Source organism: Pistacia vera, unplaced genomic scaffold (assembly GCF_008641045.1).
Source record: "Pistacia vera cultivar Batoury unplaced genomic scaffold, PisVer_v2 Contig541, whole genome shotgun sequence".
In the NCBI taxonomy this organism is placed as follows: Eukaryota; Viridiplantae; Streptophyta; class Magnoliopsida; order Sapindales; family Anacardiaceae; genus Pistacia; species Pistacia vera.
Genome location: NW_022196381.1, coordinates 45,973 through 64,944, shown reverse-complemented (window position 1 = coordinate 64,944; position 18,972 = coordinate 45,973). Strand labels below are relative to the sequence as shown.

Here is an 18,972-nt window from a genome sequence, read left to right as displayed (position 1 = left end):
TTAATTTTCCAGATGTGTAACAGGGCAAATGAATCAATGTAAATATTTCACATTTGTGTATGTTTGCGTAGTTTCTTCTTGGTCAATTTGTATGCTTCGGCTGCAAGTGAAAACCTAATAAATATATCGCACAAAACTGTTTAATTTGAACATTTCCTGAAAAAATTTTATGCATTTTCATATCACATATGTTCAACATGACCCTACTCATGCAAACCTCAATCCCCACAAAGTATAGCAAATTAGGAACAAGAAAACTATAATTTAATCAATTCGAACGAAGTCTGCAGACATTCTATTCCCTTTCTAACCACAATTTAGTTCCACATGAAAATTATTTAACGAAATGATTTTTTTATCTTCTAAGTTCAGTAACTCATCAAAATCACACACTATCTGTCGAATTTGTTTCGATCCTCAAGAAAAGGATATAAATTTTCACAATCTACTGCGTTAATCACAAGCCACAAATCTCAGTTCACTCTTCAACCTTAACCAGAGACAGCTTCACTACGATAACGATGATATTCAAAGTATAAGTGGCAATCTCATGAACTGGCATGCATGTATAAGCCCAATGACTTGACCCTTGAATGAATTTCTTCTTCCAGCTTGGAGTTCCGCCAAGGTCCACCCTCTTGGAGCAAGGAACCGGTCCTCATTCAGAATTGCCAGGTCATTAGCAAAGAGCAGAAAACCTTCCAGCAAAGTCCAGAAACCCATCTTCTACCGAAAAATAAATTGAATATCTCAATTCCAGGACAACACAATAAGGTCAAAATCAACAGAAGTCTCCAGTTTAAAACTCGATGGAACTTCAATGACAAAAAAAGTTAAAAAAAAATTATTCTTCCATCACAATTCAATTAACAAACAAGGCAATCATTAGAACATTTTCCAAAATCTGATTTCGTAGATATCATCTAATCTTTATTTAATCTACTGAACTCCCAACAAAGAAATGTTTTTAGTATATATCAGCTTGCCAGAAGAGTAGAAGTTCTTCAAACATAACACAAATTATCAGGCGAAACCATTAAAACTTCACAAACAGAATTTTAAGGTTCAGGGATTTGAGAATGATTAGCAAACAAAGCAATACAATTAAATTAAAAAATCTGGAATTATGGTTTCAATAACAACAATTCAATAACATCAAGACTGAGCCGTTCAGACTACTTCCCAAAAGAAAAAACAACGATCAGATGATAAAGAATTCTCACCAGCCACAATTACAGACGAAGAAGAGAACTACTTCCTGTCAACAGATAATGAGTTGAGAGTTCAACCCTTCTGATTTTTTATAAGAACATGCAAAACAAAACCACCTCATGAAGCAAAACGATTCGCAATATCATGAGGTCATGACTCAAATATTCATAATCCAACGGCTAAATACGTTCTCGGTCATGCAAGCAGAGAGCTACTGGCCGTTGGATTATAAAACAGAGAAACAGTCAGTCGATAAGACAATGTGACCGGCCCGATTTTCAGGCCCGAAAATACAACCTGATAAATTTTGAAACACAAGGAAGAAAACCCTGATAAACCCTAACACAATGGCGACATTCTTCTTCTTCCTTATCTTCAATACTCTCACTCTCTCACTCATTACTTCTAACCCCTAACAAAAAGATAAGTCAATTTCTAGAAAAATCTCGAAATCCAAATGCATTTAAACGAAATTTGAATCCTCGTATATTACTGAACCCGCCAAAAGCATCCAATTTGGAAGATGATAACACCAATGGAGCTGTTGAAATTGAATCTCCGAAACCAAGTCGACGTGGACGTAAAGAGCCATGTCATCTCCTTCGACAAAGAACACCAGGCGTTGCGAAAAAGCGAAGACGAAAACGGCGCGGTTGAGGCTAAAGAGACTGTCACAATGGATTTCGAGCGAAGACTTAGGAGATTACGATGATGGCATGGACTTTCTGTACGATGATCCTCCTTTAATCTGCTGCTTCGGCGCTGTACAAGAAGGAGTTTGTGCCTACGGTGAGAGTGCACGACAACCAATGCACCGGACTTTACTCCACGTGGAAGATGCTACAATGGGACCCGCCGGATTTGTTAGGGCCCCGGGTGGACCACCGTCCAACGTGGCGATACTCACGTGCGTTTGGGCGGGAGAGCGGCTTTTATGGGGAAGTTGGGGCGGAGATTTCGGGATGAGTTGGTTTTGATGATGAATAAAGAGAGGGTGCAGACACGCGCCGTGAAGTTTGATGAGAGTGAAGGACTTGGTACGTATATGAAGATTAAATTGAGAATGGGAAGATGAGGACTGAGATTGTTAAAGCCGCAGCTGAGGATTCACTTCTAGCTCTGAGTTGAACTTGGCTGTCCTCAAAGAGGTAAAAAAGTTTAGAAATTCAATTGAGGTTTAAGTTTTTAGATTAACAGCATTTAAAAAAAAGGATTCAAATTCATTTATGTATATTCAAAGATTTCTTCTAATTTACCACGCTATTTGAACAAAATAAAGAGATAATTTGCTCTTATTCACCCAATGTAAGATAAGTCCAGCAGAGTGAATATTATTTCAATCTTTTCTCATCTCTCTTGTTTTACAATTAAGTTTGCTATCACTTATTCAAGAGAAAGTGTGTTAATACTAGTTTAAGAGACTAATCCTACTTTTACAAGATTTCTATCCTAAGCCCAAACCCAGTAAGAAATTAATACTTAAAGAAATTCTTTGCGTTATACATAGAAAGCCCAAACCGCCACAGGATTGGGGCGCTGCCCTTAGGACCCCGCCCACTGACCAGGCAGTGGAACCCACCCCTGAATGCGTCGCGTAACTCATCAATGCTGAAGTGTCGACAACTCCAACAGGTTACAACAATGTTTTAGGTTACTATAGTTTCATAAAAAGGAAACTGAAAATATTGGTCGGTATTATACTGTTAGAAAGCCCTGTATTCAATGCCTACCATTATTCTTGGTTAATTTCGTGATCAGAGGAGAAAAAGATGTAGAATGGTAGGAGCAGTCTGGTAATTGTATTGTATGGTAAATTTTGGAAACAATATTGAGATGAACTGTTGATTGACGGATTTGGAATGTTTGTTATATAATGTACTGCAGGCTAGAATTTCCACTTTACTTCTGAAGTTCTGACCTCCCCGATCATGGAGGCAACACTTTTTAAGGCAATTGCTTGTCTAAGAAGTTTGGGGGGCTTATATTTTTTGACTTGAATTTGCCATTGCCTTTGTGGAGATCACGTGATGAGACACGAGAATGATCAAGAAAGCCTGGAATGAAGCTGACATTATTGAGATTCAAGGCAAGAGCTGGAGTTTCTTTTGATGAAGAGTATTATGAAAGGAAAAGAATTACAGGCCACAAATATATGCTGAAAATTATGAACAAACGAAGCACAGGCGGCGGGATTATTATCATTATACCCCTGAGAAACTTCTCCATTATGGCACGATAGACTTAAATTTTTGTTTGTGACTGATGGAACGCTTAGGATTCATTACTATCCCCTTCTTTGATGGTGTGGTGGTCGGAACTGAAAGTGTGCTCATAACGCCGTCACTTGTGATAGGACTGGTTCGGGTATGCAGTAGTTGCTGTGTTCTGAGAAAGCTGACTACTTACCCTGAGATGTTTAAAGATCAAGATGTTTTGGAGAGGCAGCTTCGCTTTGCAATTGCCTCAGGGATTTTGCACAGTGGACGATTGGTGGGGTGAGAGGTTTTCCCCCTGAAAGTGCAACTCAAAATCTGAAAGAACAGGTCTATGTCCCTTCAATGTGGTAGTTGAGAGCCAAAGATAACACGTTGCGAGGATGCAATATGCTAGTTCCCAGGCAGACTACGAAAATTCATATCTGATTAGGAAGAGTGAGATTCCATGTTGTAGAAAGGCTGCATCAAATGGTACGTTACGAACTCTGTTGAGTTCCATCCACTCTTGAGGTACTATTTGATAAGTTAGCTTTGATGTTATATAAGTTTTGTAGGCCAGGAATGGTTTGTACACTATCATTTTGTAATTGAAATTTATTATTATGTCTGACCAATTCCAATTCTCAATCTCTATCTCTCTGTGTCTCCAATGTATCTTTTCAGTCAGATTTTCCAGTCGTTTAACCCAGGAAATTTGTTTCGAATTCTATCTTGTAAGAGTGACAAAATTTTAGCCGAACTGCCTCCATATGATTGTGATAAGCCACTGGGAAGAACTTCTCTTTGTCGGCCCTTTTGTGCCTGCCAATTTGCATGCATTCTCACAACGAACAATGCATGATTCTTCGGGCATTCCTGGTGTAGGAATTTTTTTTTTTTTTTTTCCTAAGTCTGTTTGATACAACTGGATTTCTTAAGTAGTTTTCGCTGTCTATCAATGAATTTTCTCAACGAGTGAATTCTTGCATATGCTGGATTTTCAGCTCCTATTATCAATACTTCAATCGTTAAGGAAAATCGTATGGCCTAATTACCTACAGATTTAAGGAAGAAAGTGATTCCTACCGACGGATTTTGCTCAGTATGGAAACCAGTAGACCTGATTTAGTTTTAAGGAATATTGAATTACTGGAAAGTTAGACTACCTTGAAAATTACTGAGAATCTTTAGGAAAATGTGTTTAGTTAATTGGTGGGTATGTTAGATTAATATATTTGGTTGGAAGGAATAAATTGGTGGGTATGTTATTTAAATTATTGAATTGTCCTCTAATTAAATATTATTATTATATTATTTTTTAATATTGATTATTATTTGGATTATTATAACCCTTTTTCATTTAAAAACTTAGCAAAAACAAACTCATAATAAAAGTTTGAAAAATCAATAAAGCACTCTCACAAACCCAACCACTGCCTGCCGCGAGCAACCACCGTAGGCCGTCGGCAACCTAATAGTGCACGGAAGGTCGAAAATGGTTGTCGTGCATCGATATGGCCATTTTCGGCTAGATATCTGGCCGACGACGGTCAGATCGATGGCCGTTAATGGCTAGATCAATCGATCTAGCAGTCAACGGTCGTGGCCGTCAACAGCCATCGATCTGGCTGTTGACGGCCAGATATCTAGCCGGAAATGGCCATATCGATGCACGATGACCATTTTCAGCCTCCCGTGAGTCGTTCCAATGGCGGCGACGGTTGTCGACGGCAGGTGGGTGGGGGTGGTGGCTTGGGTGGGTTGCAATTTGTTTTGAATTCAAGGGTAATTTTATCAAAAAAGTTAATTAATTGGGGTGAAATAGTAAAACACATATTTATGTAAATAAATTTAAAAATAAGGACATTATTGTCCTAAATTTTTTTAATAAAGGATAAAATTGTAACAAAAAAAGATAACCCTGGTAATCTTAGAATGCCTAAGAAAATAGAGGTAATCAGATTACTTTCAATATTACCAATAGTAACCACTATTGGTATTTGAAGATTATCAGTATCTTATATTATTTGACAATTAAATATAATAATCAAATAATATAAGATGATTTAACCCCAATAATCCCACATAACCCTCAACTAAACGCCCTTTGAGTGTTAACCTAATTTTCCACCTTTGAATTTAGTGATATTCGACTTTATTCTGACGATTGTAGCTCTTGCTCTCCCGCTAAGATAGTAACATTAGTGGCGCATAAATGATGTTTGTTTGAAATTTGAATCGCTTCCACTATCTAATATTAACAAGACAAGTCCTTTTGGTGAGATAATGGCCTGCTTTTTCTTATTTTTGTCGTTAAACATTCATATGAAGTCTTCCATTAATGCGAAGATGGTCATAATTGTTGCCCGTTCTGGTTAGGCCTCTGTCCATTATCTATGTCCATTATCAATCTGTCTCTGTCAAGTGCCAAACGTCAAATACCAATAACTTTAATATTGATTCTTGCCTTGATGGGTTTGTTTTTGTGATAAGTATTGCCATTTGCCCAGATTTCAAATTTCAATCTATTTAGTTTTTAAATGTTAAAACTTATTTTGTTTCTTTAATTGAAGCGAAGATACCAAACTGCAAATGGGCAAATGATAAAAAATCAAAGAATATCTGGAGAAAAATATAATAATTTCTATTATGAACCATATCGAATGGTACATTTAAATTTGCCTAATTTGGTTGTACCAAATTAAGAAAAGAATAATAAATAAATGGAATGCTATAACTAACAGGGATTTTGTATCTCGTATGTTCTCCCTATTCCTCTGTAACTAATCTCTCTCAGATTTATACATGACCTTTTCTGCTTTCCTAATTGCAGGATTGGTCCTCTCTCCGTATAACAAAAACTAAAACTAGCATTCTCCGAATATGAGAAGTCTTAGAAACTTTCTGGACCCTGCTTGCGGCTGCTACATTCTCCGGCAAAATGCAAGTCAATTTCGAATTCTCCCATACTACCAGCCACCTACTAAGCAACGGATTTGTGTAATCCAAGTGTGAGCCACATTTATACTTGCCAAAAAACACTCTATTTTTGTGATGCAGCTCTTGCATTCAACATCTTCTCATGGTTCAGGCTGGTAATTTGTTCCCGAGTCCTGTTGCAGATACAACCAGGAAAAGGATTTGAATAGAAATTTTCCTCATGCCTGGGTGAGTCTCCCGGTTGTCTAGGGTACGGTGCTCCCAGCCTGTTTGAATGTAAACTTTTAACCATCAAAGAAAACTCTTGCCAAGTTATTTCACCCGCATCCAATTGATCTACAAGTGTAACAATATTTTGCCTGAAAAAATAAAACACAACAGTGGTCAGTACTTTAGGTTCCAATTTCCAAACAAACAAAAAAACACCCTTTAAAAGCTAAGAAAGATGATTAACCTGTCAGGGTTGATGGACTTTGAAAACCCTTCAAATCGCCTATGCCCCTGCACTGCCTTGGCCATATTTCCATCATATGTGTAAACTAAAACATCACTTTCAAGTGCCACAATATAATCCAAGGCAGCAAGGCGATTTTGATATGGTCTGAAGGGCTCCAACTCTTCTTCAGTGGCCAGAGTGGAATGAGTAAAGACATTTGGGAACTCTGAACGGAAGGCTTCCATGCTATTCTTACCATAAATTTCCCCTGCAACAATGTAAATGGTTGTGGTGGAAGGGTAACCCATGGCCTTGAGGAACAGAGCTGCTTCTCTGGGGGACATTGGGCATCCCCCTTGGAGTCGCCGTTTTACTCCATCTATCTCCTTCTCCTTCCAATGTTTAACAGTATACCTCATTAGCTTAAGTTCCTGAGCCTCTTCAGCAGTAAGATTGCCGCTGCAGCCAGTGAAGGCAAGCATGTCCTTCTCATATCTGCAATCAAATTATATCTACTTAGTTTGAGAACGTATCAACTGAGAAACTACTAAATGTGGTGCTTCAATAGTACCTTAAATGCAGAGCAATGAAGGGCGTGCTATTGTTCCTAAGTCTATCAAGCAAAACTTTTCCAAGGTCCTCAATGTCCTTGGAGTACCGGAGAGCCTCATAATTGGCACGGCACCTAAGCCTTTGGATGGAGGATGCAAGGCCATTGTTGGCAAGTCTTGAATCGGTGTGGGTAAATTTTACCACCTTATGCCGCTTTAATAATGGGACCATATGATTCCTGTAATAACTAGCCTGCAGATGGATTATCTTAGATACAATCCCAGAAACAGAGAAACAAAGAACAATATTTTTATGTATTCAAAGTTTGGACAGTATTTCCGGACCTTGGACCATGAAACGGGAGCCTTTACTAAGGGCTTCTTCCCAGCATAGCGTGATGGCAAATACTCCACTATATCAATATCATCTTTTAGAACTTTCATGAAATGTCTCCAGTCAAAAATATCTTTGAAATCACTGCAGATTAGAGATATTATAATGAGATGAAGAACCAATAACCAAAATGACCAAAAATGCAATTGAATTAAAATTAATACCTTGGGTCGGTCCAAAATGACTCATGGTCAAGAAAGGGAAGAACAAGAGTAGCATTCATTATTTTTGCAACAGCCACCATATCACATATCTGAATGTGTCAATTATCGTATTGAATTAGTGAGACAAAGTAAGAAAAGAAAAAGCATTTCTGGGAAAATATTGAGCTTTGTGAAAGAGCAAAAAAAAAAAAAAAATACCCCAGTTCTCATTTGATTCAATCCTCCATTAGCATGAACTAGAAGATAGCCATTTGTGTTCTTATTTGTCTCTACAAAGAAGTTCAAGTTTGAAACAGTCAGATGAAATCAAATTCAAGTGTGGAGATGATGATTATCATCAAGTTTAAAAGTAGAACAGCTCATACTTTTTTGATTCTTAGAGGGAGCTATGCATTGATAAAAATTATCGCTGTTGGGTTTCATCCAGATTTCCGGAGTCTAAAACACAATGAAAAAACAAACAAATTAGTCCACTAATAATAAAAATTAAAAACGATTTGGTTTTATTAGGATCAGATAAAAACAAAATATACTGAAAACTATGGTAGTAAAGCTCAAAGTTTCTGCTAACAACAAGAAGGACAGAAAATTCCAATAATAAACGTCAAAGGCAACTTTTTATGAATGTTCATAAATGTGAAATCAGCAGGGAAAAGGCATAAAGGAAAATGACGGCCATCTAAAAATCGTAAGCAAGCAGGCAGAAACAGTGACTTTTGTTCGGTCAAATGCCGCCCTCATAAAATTCAATGCGCCAGTTCCGGGCCACCCACTTCCTCCTTTGAGTCAAAACTCAAAAGTTTAACATAAACCATTAACAAATTTTCCAGAAACTCATCCCCATTTCCACATAAAAAACAAAAAAAATAAAAAAAAATGTAAAATCATTAAAAAAATAGAGTTAAATTTTGATTTTTTCTTTTTTTTTTTAAAAAAAGAAAGAAAGAAAAACACCCGTTTTTCCTCCGTTTTCTGGGCAACCAAACAAAAGATCAAAAATAAAAATTCCTGTTATACTTACAGATATCTTTTCCAGAACTCGCATGGGCATGGAGGGTTCATTATGTTCAGCAACAATATGCTGAGCGGAAGCCCAATCTTCTTTAATGGTTTGCAAGAAGACGTGGCCATTTTCTCCACTCTTGCCATTAATCTCGACGTAACTACTCAAAAACGAAACCTTAAAAACAACTGAAACCAAGGCCAACAACATAAATGCCCATACAATTTTCCGGGCCAAGCTCCGTCCGAATCTCAAACTCTGAAGCATCGTATCCGTCCAATGATGAATCCTATCCTCTATCTTAATCAGCCACGTCTCGGGCACCCACGAGAATATTTGTCTGCGTAAAGAACGATACTTAATCAATGGATGATGATGATGAGGATGATGGAAGTGGCTGTGATTGTGGACCCCAGCAAAAGAGCCGTTACAGTTGTCCTCTTCGTCCGATATGTAATATGAATACTCGGAAGAAAGCCTGTCGGCGTCAAACAATTCTGCCACGCGTCTTCTTGTCGCTTTGGGCCCACTACCTGGTTGTAATGGGCTACCGACGACGTTTGTTGTGTTGTTTATACCACCGGACGACATATCACATGGCCCGTTGCTGGACCAAAACAAAAAAAAAAAAAATTCTCAGCGATAAAAAATGGAACGAAAAACACTTTTCGTTTCGTCTTGTTTATTCGTTTTCTTCTTTTCCGAGAAAGTGAGGGAAATGGAGAGAAAGTGAAGGAAACGAAACGTGCAGTTTGGAGAGGGAGAGAAAGGGAGGGAACCGTCAGTTGGAAGTTTTTTTTTTTTTCTTCTTTTTGGTATTGGTTTATTTATGTTTTTGTGTATGAATCGTTGGAGCTGTGAGGGTCCGAAATGTAAGGGCGGTAGAGGCTTTGAATGAATTCGTCTTGGTTGAAGTTGACGGTGTTCAATTCCATATATAGTGTTCTACCATTAACTAACGTGGAAACTTCAAACTCATACTTTTATAACTTAGTGTTTTGATACTGGTTTTGTTAGTTACGGTCATTATTAACTTTATGGCTTTTACTAATTCTTTTGCTAATCTATAATTAATTACTAAATTAATTTATTCTACATGAGTGTTAGGTAAAGTAATGTAAACTACTCTCAAGTCGTAACTCTTACTTTATATAAACTCAATTATATTCTTTTTTATTAATAAAAAATATATATTCAAAACTCAATTCATTTATGGGGTAGGTACCCTTTAAATATTTTACCAAATATAGAGCATATAATTAAATTAAGTTTATTTAAACTTGAGTACTTAACCCCTACAAATTGACCTCAATTAATGTCATTTATGAACTTATTAACTGAATATTTGTAAATATAACTGAATTCTTTTACTTTCCGCGTACTGTAAGGAGGCGTTTGGTTCAGGAATGTTAGATTACTGAGAATGTTGGATTACTGAAAAGATAGATTATCTTGAAAGATTACTGGAAATCTTTAAGAAAATGTGTTTGGTCAGTTGGTAGGTATGTTATATTAATATGGTTGGTTATGGAAAATAAATTAGTGGGTATGTTATTTAAATTGTTAAATTGTCCCCTTTACAAATATTAATATAATATTATTTTTATTATTAATTTTTGAATAATTTCTTTTAACCCTCAATATTTCAGATTTAGTTAAAACACCCCTGCTTATATAAAACTTTAATTTATTATGAAATCACCCCCACCTCCTGTCGCCGCCTGCTGCCACCACAGACCACCACTGGAAGTCTCCAAAAGTCCCCAGCAGCAACTCACCGTGACTAAGAGGCTTCGATATGGCCGTTTCCGGCCATATTGATGGTCGAAAACGTCCATATCAGGCCAGATCTGGTCGGAAATGGCTAGATCTATTCTGGCCATTTCCAGCTAGATAGGTGGATCTGGCCGTTAATGGCCAGATCCCTGGCCATTATCGGGCAGATCTGGGCGAGATCTGGCCATTAACGGCCACGGACCCGTTCGGCTGCAATAGATCTGGTCGTTAACGGCCATATCTATTTTGGCTGGAATAGATCTGGCCGTTAACGGCCACAGACCTAGCCATTAACGTCCAGATCCATCGATCTTTTCCAGCCATATCGATGACTCCCGGAGCCTCCCACTCAAACTCGTTCTTCTTTAGGGACTCTGGCTAGTTTTCCGAGGTGGTCCGTGGTGGTTGGCCGCTGTAGGCGATGGTGGCTGGGTGGCAGTGGTGGTGGTGACTGAGTGGCAGTGGTCTGTAAATTGTTTTAAATACAAGGAAATTATTGTCCAAAATTTTAGTTAAACAAGGGTAAAATTGAAATAGGATATTAATGTAAATTTATTTTTAAATGAGGGCATTATTGTCCAAAATTTTCATTAATAAGGGATAAAATTGTAACAAAAAAAGATAACCTTGGTAATCTCAGATTACCTAAGAAAATTGAGGTAATCAGATTACCTCCAATATTACCAATAGTAATTACTATTGGTATTTGAAGATTACCGGAATCTTATATTACTTGACAACCAAACATGGTAATCAAGTAATATCAAATGACATTACCCCAATAATCTGACATTACCGCCAACCAAACGCCCTTAAGAGAATTGTCTTTTACATCAATGGCAAAATTGGAAGTAAGGTAAGGCATTGACAACCATCACTAGGTGACCCAATGGTCAATTAAAACTCTTAGGTGTATTACTCAAGAGATACTGAGTTCGATCTCCTTAAGTTGCTAATAGGAGTGACCATGGAGGAGATTTACCCGATTGTCAACTTCAGGGCTTCGAAAAATTTGTTGAAATACGCGTAAGCTGACCCGAACACTCCGATCACAAAAAAAAAATTAAATAAGCATTGCCAAAAAAAAAAAAAAAAAGGCGATAATTAATGAGACTTTAAGGAAGAAAAAAAAAGGGTTTTATGAGAAGGTTGAAATTAGCCAAGAAATTCATGTGATTAAATATAATTTCTTGTCGTGAAAGAGTAAACCAATAGTCACACATGAACCGTACCCATTAAAGTAATTATCTACTTTTTAAATAAACTTTTGTTTTATTATTTTTATACCACAAAACGACACTGCTTTGATCGTTTTATTTATCTCTACCCGCCACTATATATATTATTGACACGGTAGTCCGTACCTCTACGTATGTTGAAAAAGTCTTTGAGTCCCTTATGAATATAAAGATCTAGTCGGCGAATTATTTTAATTATTCCTTAATTCTGTTAGCCGTTAGATTTCGAAGGGTGTCCCCAGTGAGCTGTGGCAGAGCAATTATCACATGCATCGCGAGATGCATCAGTTGATGCGCCGACAATAAAAGTTTATGAATTATGATTGTTATTCGATTGCATTTCTTGATTAGTCAACACTTGGAGGGTATCAGGATGAGGAAGCAAGGTAATATCATAGATTGGGGAGGTTTGGGATTTGCTCAGATAGTGCGGTACCAATCACGTCATATGATAGAGTGACCACAACAGCATGATCATAAAATAAATAACTTAACGCGGAGAGATATATAAAAAAAAAAAAAAAGAGAGAATAATTTGGGTTTGCAGAGGTTAAAGTTGGCACGTTTTCTGATTTGTTTTTCTCTGGCGTGTGTTGCGGGTTATTTTGGTCCAATTTTTTTAAATAAAAAAAAAAAAAAAAACACAAAATATAGTGTATGACATATAAGAATTCTTGTATTCTAATGTATAAAATTTTCATTTAGAAAATATTTAATCGAAATTAATAAATGTGATTTGTATAGTTTTAATTAAATAGGTGCATGTAATAAAAATATTAGATCATATGCATGTAATAATAATGTCACGCCTTTATTTATTGAGGAAATAAAATACATAATTCTTGAAACGTATGTTAAAAGATCATACGATATATATATAAAATCAAGTTATGGGTAGCAGTCAAATGATTACAGCTATTGAATAATTAGGCACTAATTAGACCATAATAGACAAGGCAGAAAAATAAGCTAGTTGAAGTCTCAGTCAGCCCATAAATCTTATAGCTTAGTGGAGGACCTAGACCACCCCGTCTTGGAAGGAAGAAGAAGAAGAAGAAGACTGTAAAAGTTGGTTTCTGACAAAAGAATAAGATTAAATGCGTCCTTAATTTTGTGTGGTCGCATTCGCAGAGCCATTGCAGCCTTTCTTGTTGTCACGTCAAGAATCACATGAGTAAAGGATCCAATTAATTAGAGTATATGATTTTTGAAACTTTATATTAAAATTCATTAGAGGACATTGATGAAGATATGGTTTCGATTAACCCTTCAATTACTGTGACTTGGTTCTTTGATAATATATAAATAGAGTAAACGACTTTTTCCCACCCAAAGTTTAATATTCCATTAATATTCAAAGTATATTTCACTTTCTCAACCGATATTCAACGAATTAGCAGGAGCTAGGGTAGGAGGCGTTTTATAGAGTGGAGATCGATTGATCGAATGGTGGTGACCAAAGGCGGATCCAGCCTTTTTGGCCTACCCTCAAATTTTTTTTTTAAATATTAATATGTATAATTTATATATTTTGGTCCATCCTAACAAAAATATTAATGGATAAAAGTATTAATGTATAATTAATTTTTACTTTGGCCCACCCTAGCAGAAATTTCTGGACCCGCTACTAGTGGTGACTAATTGAATATTCACTGTTAGAAATAAGCTAAGAACATGAAACTCTATTTTTACAGTGGCCAGCAATTGACGAGAAATTAAATGTCGGAGTGAGAGAGTTTTTGTAGAGAGAAGACCGGAGGTTCAAATCAGTAGTGGATCCAAAAATTTTTTTAGGGTGGGCCAAAATAAAAACTAATTACATATTAATATTTTTGTTAAGGTAGGCCAAAATCTAAAAAAAATATATATTAATATTTTTTTTTTTTAAATTGAGAGCTCACCCAAAAGTGGGCTTGATCCGCCCTTGGTTTAAATGGTGGTGACGAAGAGAATATTAACTTTGAGTGTGAAAGTAGTATTTTAAAATTTTTTGGATATGAAAGTATCGTTAAGGCGAACCTTAGGTGAGAAAAAGTCGCTTATTCATATAAATATCAACATACCTTCAACCAAGTTACCTAAGCTAAGTCATTATCCAATTTGAATACAGTTTTGAATTTCCCTTAAAAGATTATCTTAATTGATTAGAATCAAATATAAAAAACAATGGAAAAAATGTTTAAAATATGTTAAAAGAAAAGAAATATATGAAAGCTTAGAAAAGTAAAAACGAAAAAGTTTGGCTAGAAAAATAACAGAATGCTTGACCCGTTACATAAGACCAGAAAACCATTAGCCAGGTCCACACGTTTTTGATCTATGTACGGGGGAGACTTAAACTTGAACTAAGATACGTGTGTAGAAAATAAAAATTGGATTGAAATGGGTCTCCACTCATACGTCAACGTTATCAAGAGTTAGGTGGGGCCTGTGGGCTGGATGGGTTTGGAAAGTTCTTGTACAGAATCTGAAATCATGAATTCTACAAATTAATGTCTGATCGAGCTGGATAAATTACTAAATAATTGCTCAACTCTGTAGGATAGTACAAGGGAATAGAAGGTTCGGTTATTAGCTGGGGTGTGCTGAGGACAGGTGTTGTTTAAGTAAAATATGTCATCAGGAAAATACTTTACAGGATTCAACGCTGAACCTTCTGATTTCTATAGTGATAAATAATAATACTCGGGTTTTGACTTTTGTGATTGTTGATTTTGTCAGTTTGTCACTCCATCTTTTGCAATGTTAATCGCTGGGATTTCGGCTTAAAATGAAACAAAGTAAAACTGAGGCCCAAGGGGGCCCAAATAGTGTGTTTAAAATAAAAGAGAAACAGATCAAGTTCAATCCAAAAGCAGCGATTCAAGAAAGGAGGACAGAAAAAGGCAGCTGCTTGCAAGAATTGTGAAGTTATGAGAAAAAAACTCTCATGTAAAACAGTTATACTATATATATATATATATAATGACCATATATATATATACATATATATATATAATTCGATATTGTTGGATAGATGTATAAATGATATGATATATTCATCAATTTCGAACTTTTCTATATAAACACACAAGACTTTAGAAGAACTGAATAAAACAACAAATATGATTTGTTAAAAGAACATCATGAAAAAATATGAAATCAAAAGAGCGGAGCAATAACAAATTTCCCTCTGGGCATTTATACCATTTTAACAAAAATTTCCAGGATTTTCTCATTGAGTTTTCTTTTATTTTCATTCCCTCACTGTTAGGAAATCAGTCATGACATTCTCTAATTCTTTAATGTCGAAGAAGGTGATAGGTCTCTCGTGCATAAGGTGTACACACTTAAGGGACGTAATAGGCATTGAGGATAGTTGTTAAGGGGTAGGGTCCATGTGTCTGCAAGTGTGATGTGGGTGTGAGTATTGTGGGAGTGAGAATTGTGGGAGTGAGGGGTAGTTATAGGAAAGCTTAGTAAGAGGGGGAGCATATTTTTTAGAGTAAACGATGGAGGTCCTTGGCTCCTCGAAATGCTAGGATTATCGGGCTAATGTTCTTTTTTCATTTTTCTTCCAACTGTCAATTACATATTGTCTGAGTAATATTCAGATTGAAGATTATACATAATAGTTTGTCCAACGTTTGTTCTTGTTTTTGGTTGTGTGTTGAATTGATTTTTCAGGTGGCCCTATAAATTGGTATCAGAGCAACGTTGGGGAATGGTAAAATCTAAGATGGAGAATAGAATGGATAATGTGGAGAAGGAAATGGAGACTCTGAAGGACGACATGAGTACGTTGAAAATCGATATGGGTAGCGTTAAGGAGTATCTCACGGAGATGCATGAGTTAATGCGAAGAAAGGAAGAAAGAGATGAAAGAAGATACCGAGAGAAAGAGAACTCATCATCATCCGTTGAGAATCGAAATTCCAGTGATGACAAGGGGCAAGAACGTGAGATCAGTGGTGAAGTTGGGAAAGNAATAAAAGAAAGAGGATTAAAGTAATTGATTAGTACATCAATCGCAATAATATACCAAAGAAGACAAAATTTCAGTTTATAAAAGAGTCTGCCTGAGTCGTGCGGCCCCAGGTACTACACTACAATAGGCGTCACCTGGGTTCAGCCTTCTTTTTGTTTTTGCCGAATTTCGCTTCTGATCTCTCTCTGAGTCTCTATTTCGTTACCGAAGTGACGAAGTGACGAATATTAATCGAAGAAGACTGATGAGTCGATGACTGATGAGAGACTGATGACGAAGTGACGATGCGGCCGCGATCTGAGACTGATTCGTGATGAGTCTGATGACTAATGAGATGCGAGAGAGGGAGAGGTGAGAGGGAGGCGTGACTGCATGAGTGTGAACTATGACTCTGTGAGAGGGATTCGTGATTCCGATTCGTGATGACTGTGACTCTGTGAGAGGGAGGCGTGAGAGGGAGGCGTCAAGCGTGAGTGTGAACTGTGAAGTCTGTGATAAAAAATTAAAAACTTTTAGGGATTCATTTAGACATTGAAATGAATAGGAGCCTTGGCTTATACGGGTGCCCACGGGTTCACCCGTATGACCCGTAATTTATTGGACCGGGTACGGGTACGGGTCACAAAAAAATGGGTTTAATTTATTGAACCCATACCCTATATTTTTTACTCGGGTACGGACCGACCCGCGGGTCTAAACCCGTTTTGCCAGGTCTAGGTGTGAGTATTGTGGGAGTGAGAATTGTGTGAGTGAGGGGTAGTTACGGGAAAGCTTAGTAAGAGGGGGAGCATATTTTTTAGAGTAAACAATGGAGGTCCCTGGCTCCTCGAAATGCTAGGATTATCCGGCTACTGTTCTTATTTCATTTTTCTTCCAATTGTCAATTACATATTGTCTGAGTAATATTCAGATTTAAGATTATACAAAATAGTTTGTCCAACGTCTGTTCTTGTTTTTGGTTGTGTGTTGAATTGATTTTTTAGGTGGCCCTATCAAATTGGTATCAGAGCAAGGTTGGGGAATGGTAAAATCTAAGATGGAGAATAGAATGGATAATGTGGAGAAGGAAATGAAGACTGTGAAGGACGACATGAGTACGTTGAAAATCGATATGGGTAGCATTAAGGAGTATCTAACGGAGATGCGTGAGTTAATGCGAATGAAGGAAGAAAGATATGAAAGAAGATACCGAGAGAAAGAGAACTCATCATCATCCGCTGAGAATCGAAATTCCGGTGATGACAAGGGGCAAGAACGTGAGATCAGTGGTGAAGTTGGGAAAGAGGAAAAGAAGAATCGTAAGCTTGATTTGCCAATCTTTAATGGTGCTGACCCATTCGGGTGGTCCTTTAGAGCGGATCGATACTTCACCATTAACCATATGGTAGAAGCGGTCGCTGTTTGCATGGAAGGTTGAGCTCTGAGTTGGTATCAATGGGTTGAATCCAGAACTCCATTTCGGTCATGGGAAGCATTCAAGGCAGCTCTGATTGATCGATTTCGCCCATCATTTAAGGGATTTACATATGAAGCTTTGGTGGCTTTGAGACAAGAAGGAATAGTCACTGAATATAGAGAATAATTTGAAGCTCATGTTGGCCCATTGAAGGAGCTGGGAGAAGAGTTGCTGAAGGGAATTTTCGCTAATGGGTTAAAGGAGGACATCAAGGCAAAATTAAGGCTGAGCCAACCCAAAACTTTATTTGGGTTAATGGACCAAGCCCATCGGGTGGAAGAGAGGAATTGGGTTATGGAGAGAAATAGGCCCAAAATTAACAAAAACCAAATGGGAAGGATAAAGTCTTACACTTGGGTTAGCCCAAACTCGGATCTGCCACGTTCAAATTGGTGGAATACCAATTCAAAGCCTCTAGATCCAAGCTTCATTTCATTGACTCCAAGCAAGAGCTTCGAGTAGAGAGCGATTGACTGAGATGACAGGATCCAATAATAGGGGAGACAATTTTTAGCGACTCTTTGAAGCGGAAATCCAATTCAAGCGTGAACGTGGGTTGTGCTACCGTGGCGACAAAAAGTTTGGTCCTAATCACAGGTGTAAGAACAGGTCACTTCAAGTGCTTTTGCTCATGGATGACGAAGATTTAGCTTCACTGGAACCCGAGACAGAACCAGACGATGAGCCTAATAATGAAGGTAATCCATTAGCACTCTCAATGAACTCTATTGTGGGTATTTCTTCTGATAAAACTCTGAAATTGGAGGGCCAAATTGGAGTTAAGAACGTGGTTGTGTTGGTTGACAGTGGGGCATCCCACAATTTCATTTCTCATGAGCTTGTGCAAAAGTTAGGATTGAAGGTAGATAAGGGGAGATCTTTTGGAGTAATGGTGGGAAACGGGTGTACCATTCAGGGGGAAGGAATCTGTAGAGTCGTTCGGTTGAAACTCCAGGGACTTGAGATCCAATAGGAATTTTTTCCTTTTGAGTTAGGTGGCGCAGATGTAGTGTTGGGGATTACGTAGTTGAGCACTTTGGGAGATTAGAGTTCCAACTAGATGAGGCTAACCATGGAATTTGACTAGGAGGGAAAAAAAGTAATGTTGCAAAGAAACCCCTCGCTGGTGAAGACGGAGGTTTCATTGAAGGCAATGGTCTGATCCTTGCAATCTCTAGGGACTAGCTATGTAGTCGAGTTTGGGGCTATATGACTGAAAGAAGAACCAGTGCAAGAAGAAATAGATCCTAAAGTATCAAGGGTGATAGAAAATTATAGCCATCTGTTTGATCAAATCACCACACTCCCACCCCATAGAACCCACGACCATGCAATAGAACTTCAGCCAGGATCCAAACCCCCTAATGTCAAGCCATATAAGTACCCGTACTTCCAAAAAAATGAAATCAAAAAACTGGTTGGGGAGATGTTAACTGCAAGAATTATTCAGCCTAGCACTAGCCCTTATGCAAGCCCTGTCCTGTTAGTCAAGAAAAAAGATGGGAGTTGGCACTTTTGTGTAGACTATAGGGCATTAAACAACCTCACAGTACCCGACAGATTCTCAATCCCGACAATTGAAGAGTTGCTTGATGAATTGGCTGGGGCTACAGTATTCACTAAGTTGGATTTAAAATTAG

The 18,972-nt window shown here is 37.5% G+C and overlaps 2 protein-coding genes and 1 pseudogene across 2 annotated transcripts; 1 reads left to right on the top strand and 2 right to left on the bottom strand.

Annotated features, from left to right (window-relative positions):
* Positions 1 to 528: 528 nt before the first annotated feature.
* Positions 529 to 1,351, bottom strand: LOC116107582. Its single transcript, XM_031393843.1, has 2 exons — positions 1,224 to 1,351; positions 529 to 726 (listed from the first exon to the last, which is right to left on the bottom strand). The coding sequence occupies exon 2, from the start codon at positions 721 to 723 to the stop codon at positions 529 to 531; it is 195 nt and encodes a 64-aa protein (XP_031249703.1). The 5' UTR covers positions 724 to 726; positions 1,224 to 1,351.
* A 58-nt stretch (positions 1,352 to 1,409) lies between these two features.
* On the top strand, positions 1,410 to 3,779 carry LOC116107586 (annotated as a pseudogene).
* Positions 3,780 to 6,028: 2,249 nt separating this feature from the next.
* Positions 6,029 to 9,812, bottom strand: LOC116107593 (O-fucosyltransferase 19-like). The gene is made up of 8 exons (XM_031393889.1): positions 8,914 to 9,812; positions 8,258 to 8,330; positions 8,091 to 8,161; positions 7,893 to 7,981; positions 7,680 to 7,812; positions 7,355 to 7,587; positions 6,802 to 7,278; positions 6,029 to 6,706 (listed from the first exon to the last, which is right to left on the bottom strand). The coding sequence occupies exons 1-8, from the start codon at positions 9,484 to 9,486 to the stop codon at positions 6,451 to 6,453; spliced, it is 1,905 nt and encodes a 634-aa protein (XP_031249749.1). The 5' UTR covers positions 9,487 to 9,812; the 3' UTR covers positions 6,029 to 6,450.
* Between the last annotated feature and the right edge of the window lie 9,160 nt (positions 9,813 to 18,972).

Excerpts from the sequence above, each read along its gene's own strand:
- LOC116107593 (XM_031393889.1), bottom strand. The coding sequence starts at position 9,486 with ATGTCGTCCGGTGGTATAAACAACACAACAAACGTCGTCGGTAGCCCA. Across the intron at positions 7,813-7,892 it reads TCATTTTGGACCGACCCAAG|TGATTTCAAAGATATTTTTG; the intron begins GTATTAATTTTA and ends TCTAATCTGCAG. Across the intron at positions 7,588-7,679 it reads CTCCCGTTTCATGGTCCAAG|GCTAGTTATTACAGGAATCA; the intron begins GTCCGGAAATAC and ends ATCCATCTGCAG.
- LOC116107582 (XM_031393843.1), bottom strand. The coding sequence starts at position 723 with ATGGGTTTCTGGACTTTGCTGGAAGGTTTTCTGCTCTTTGCTAATGAC.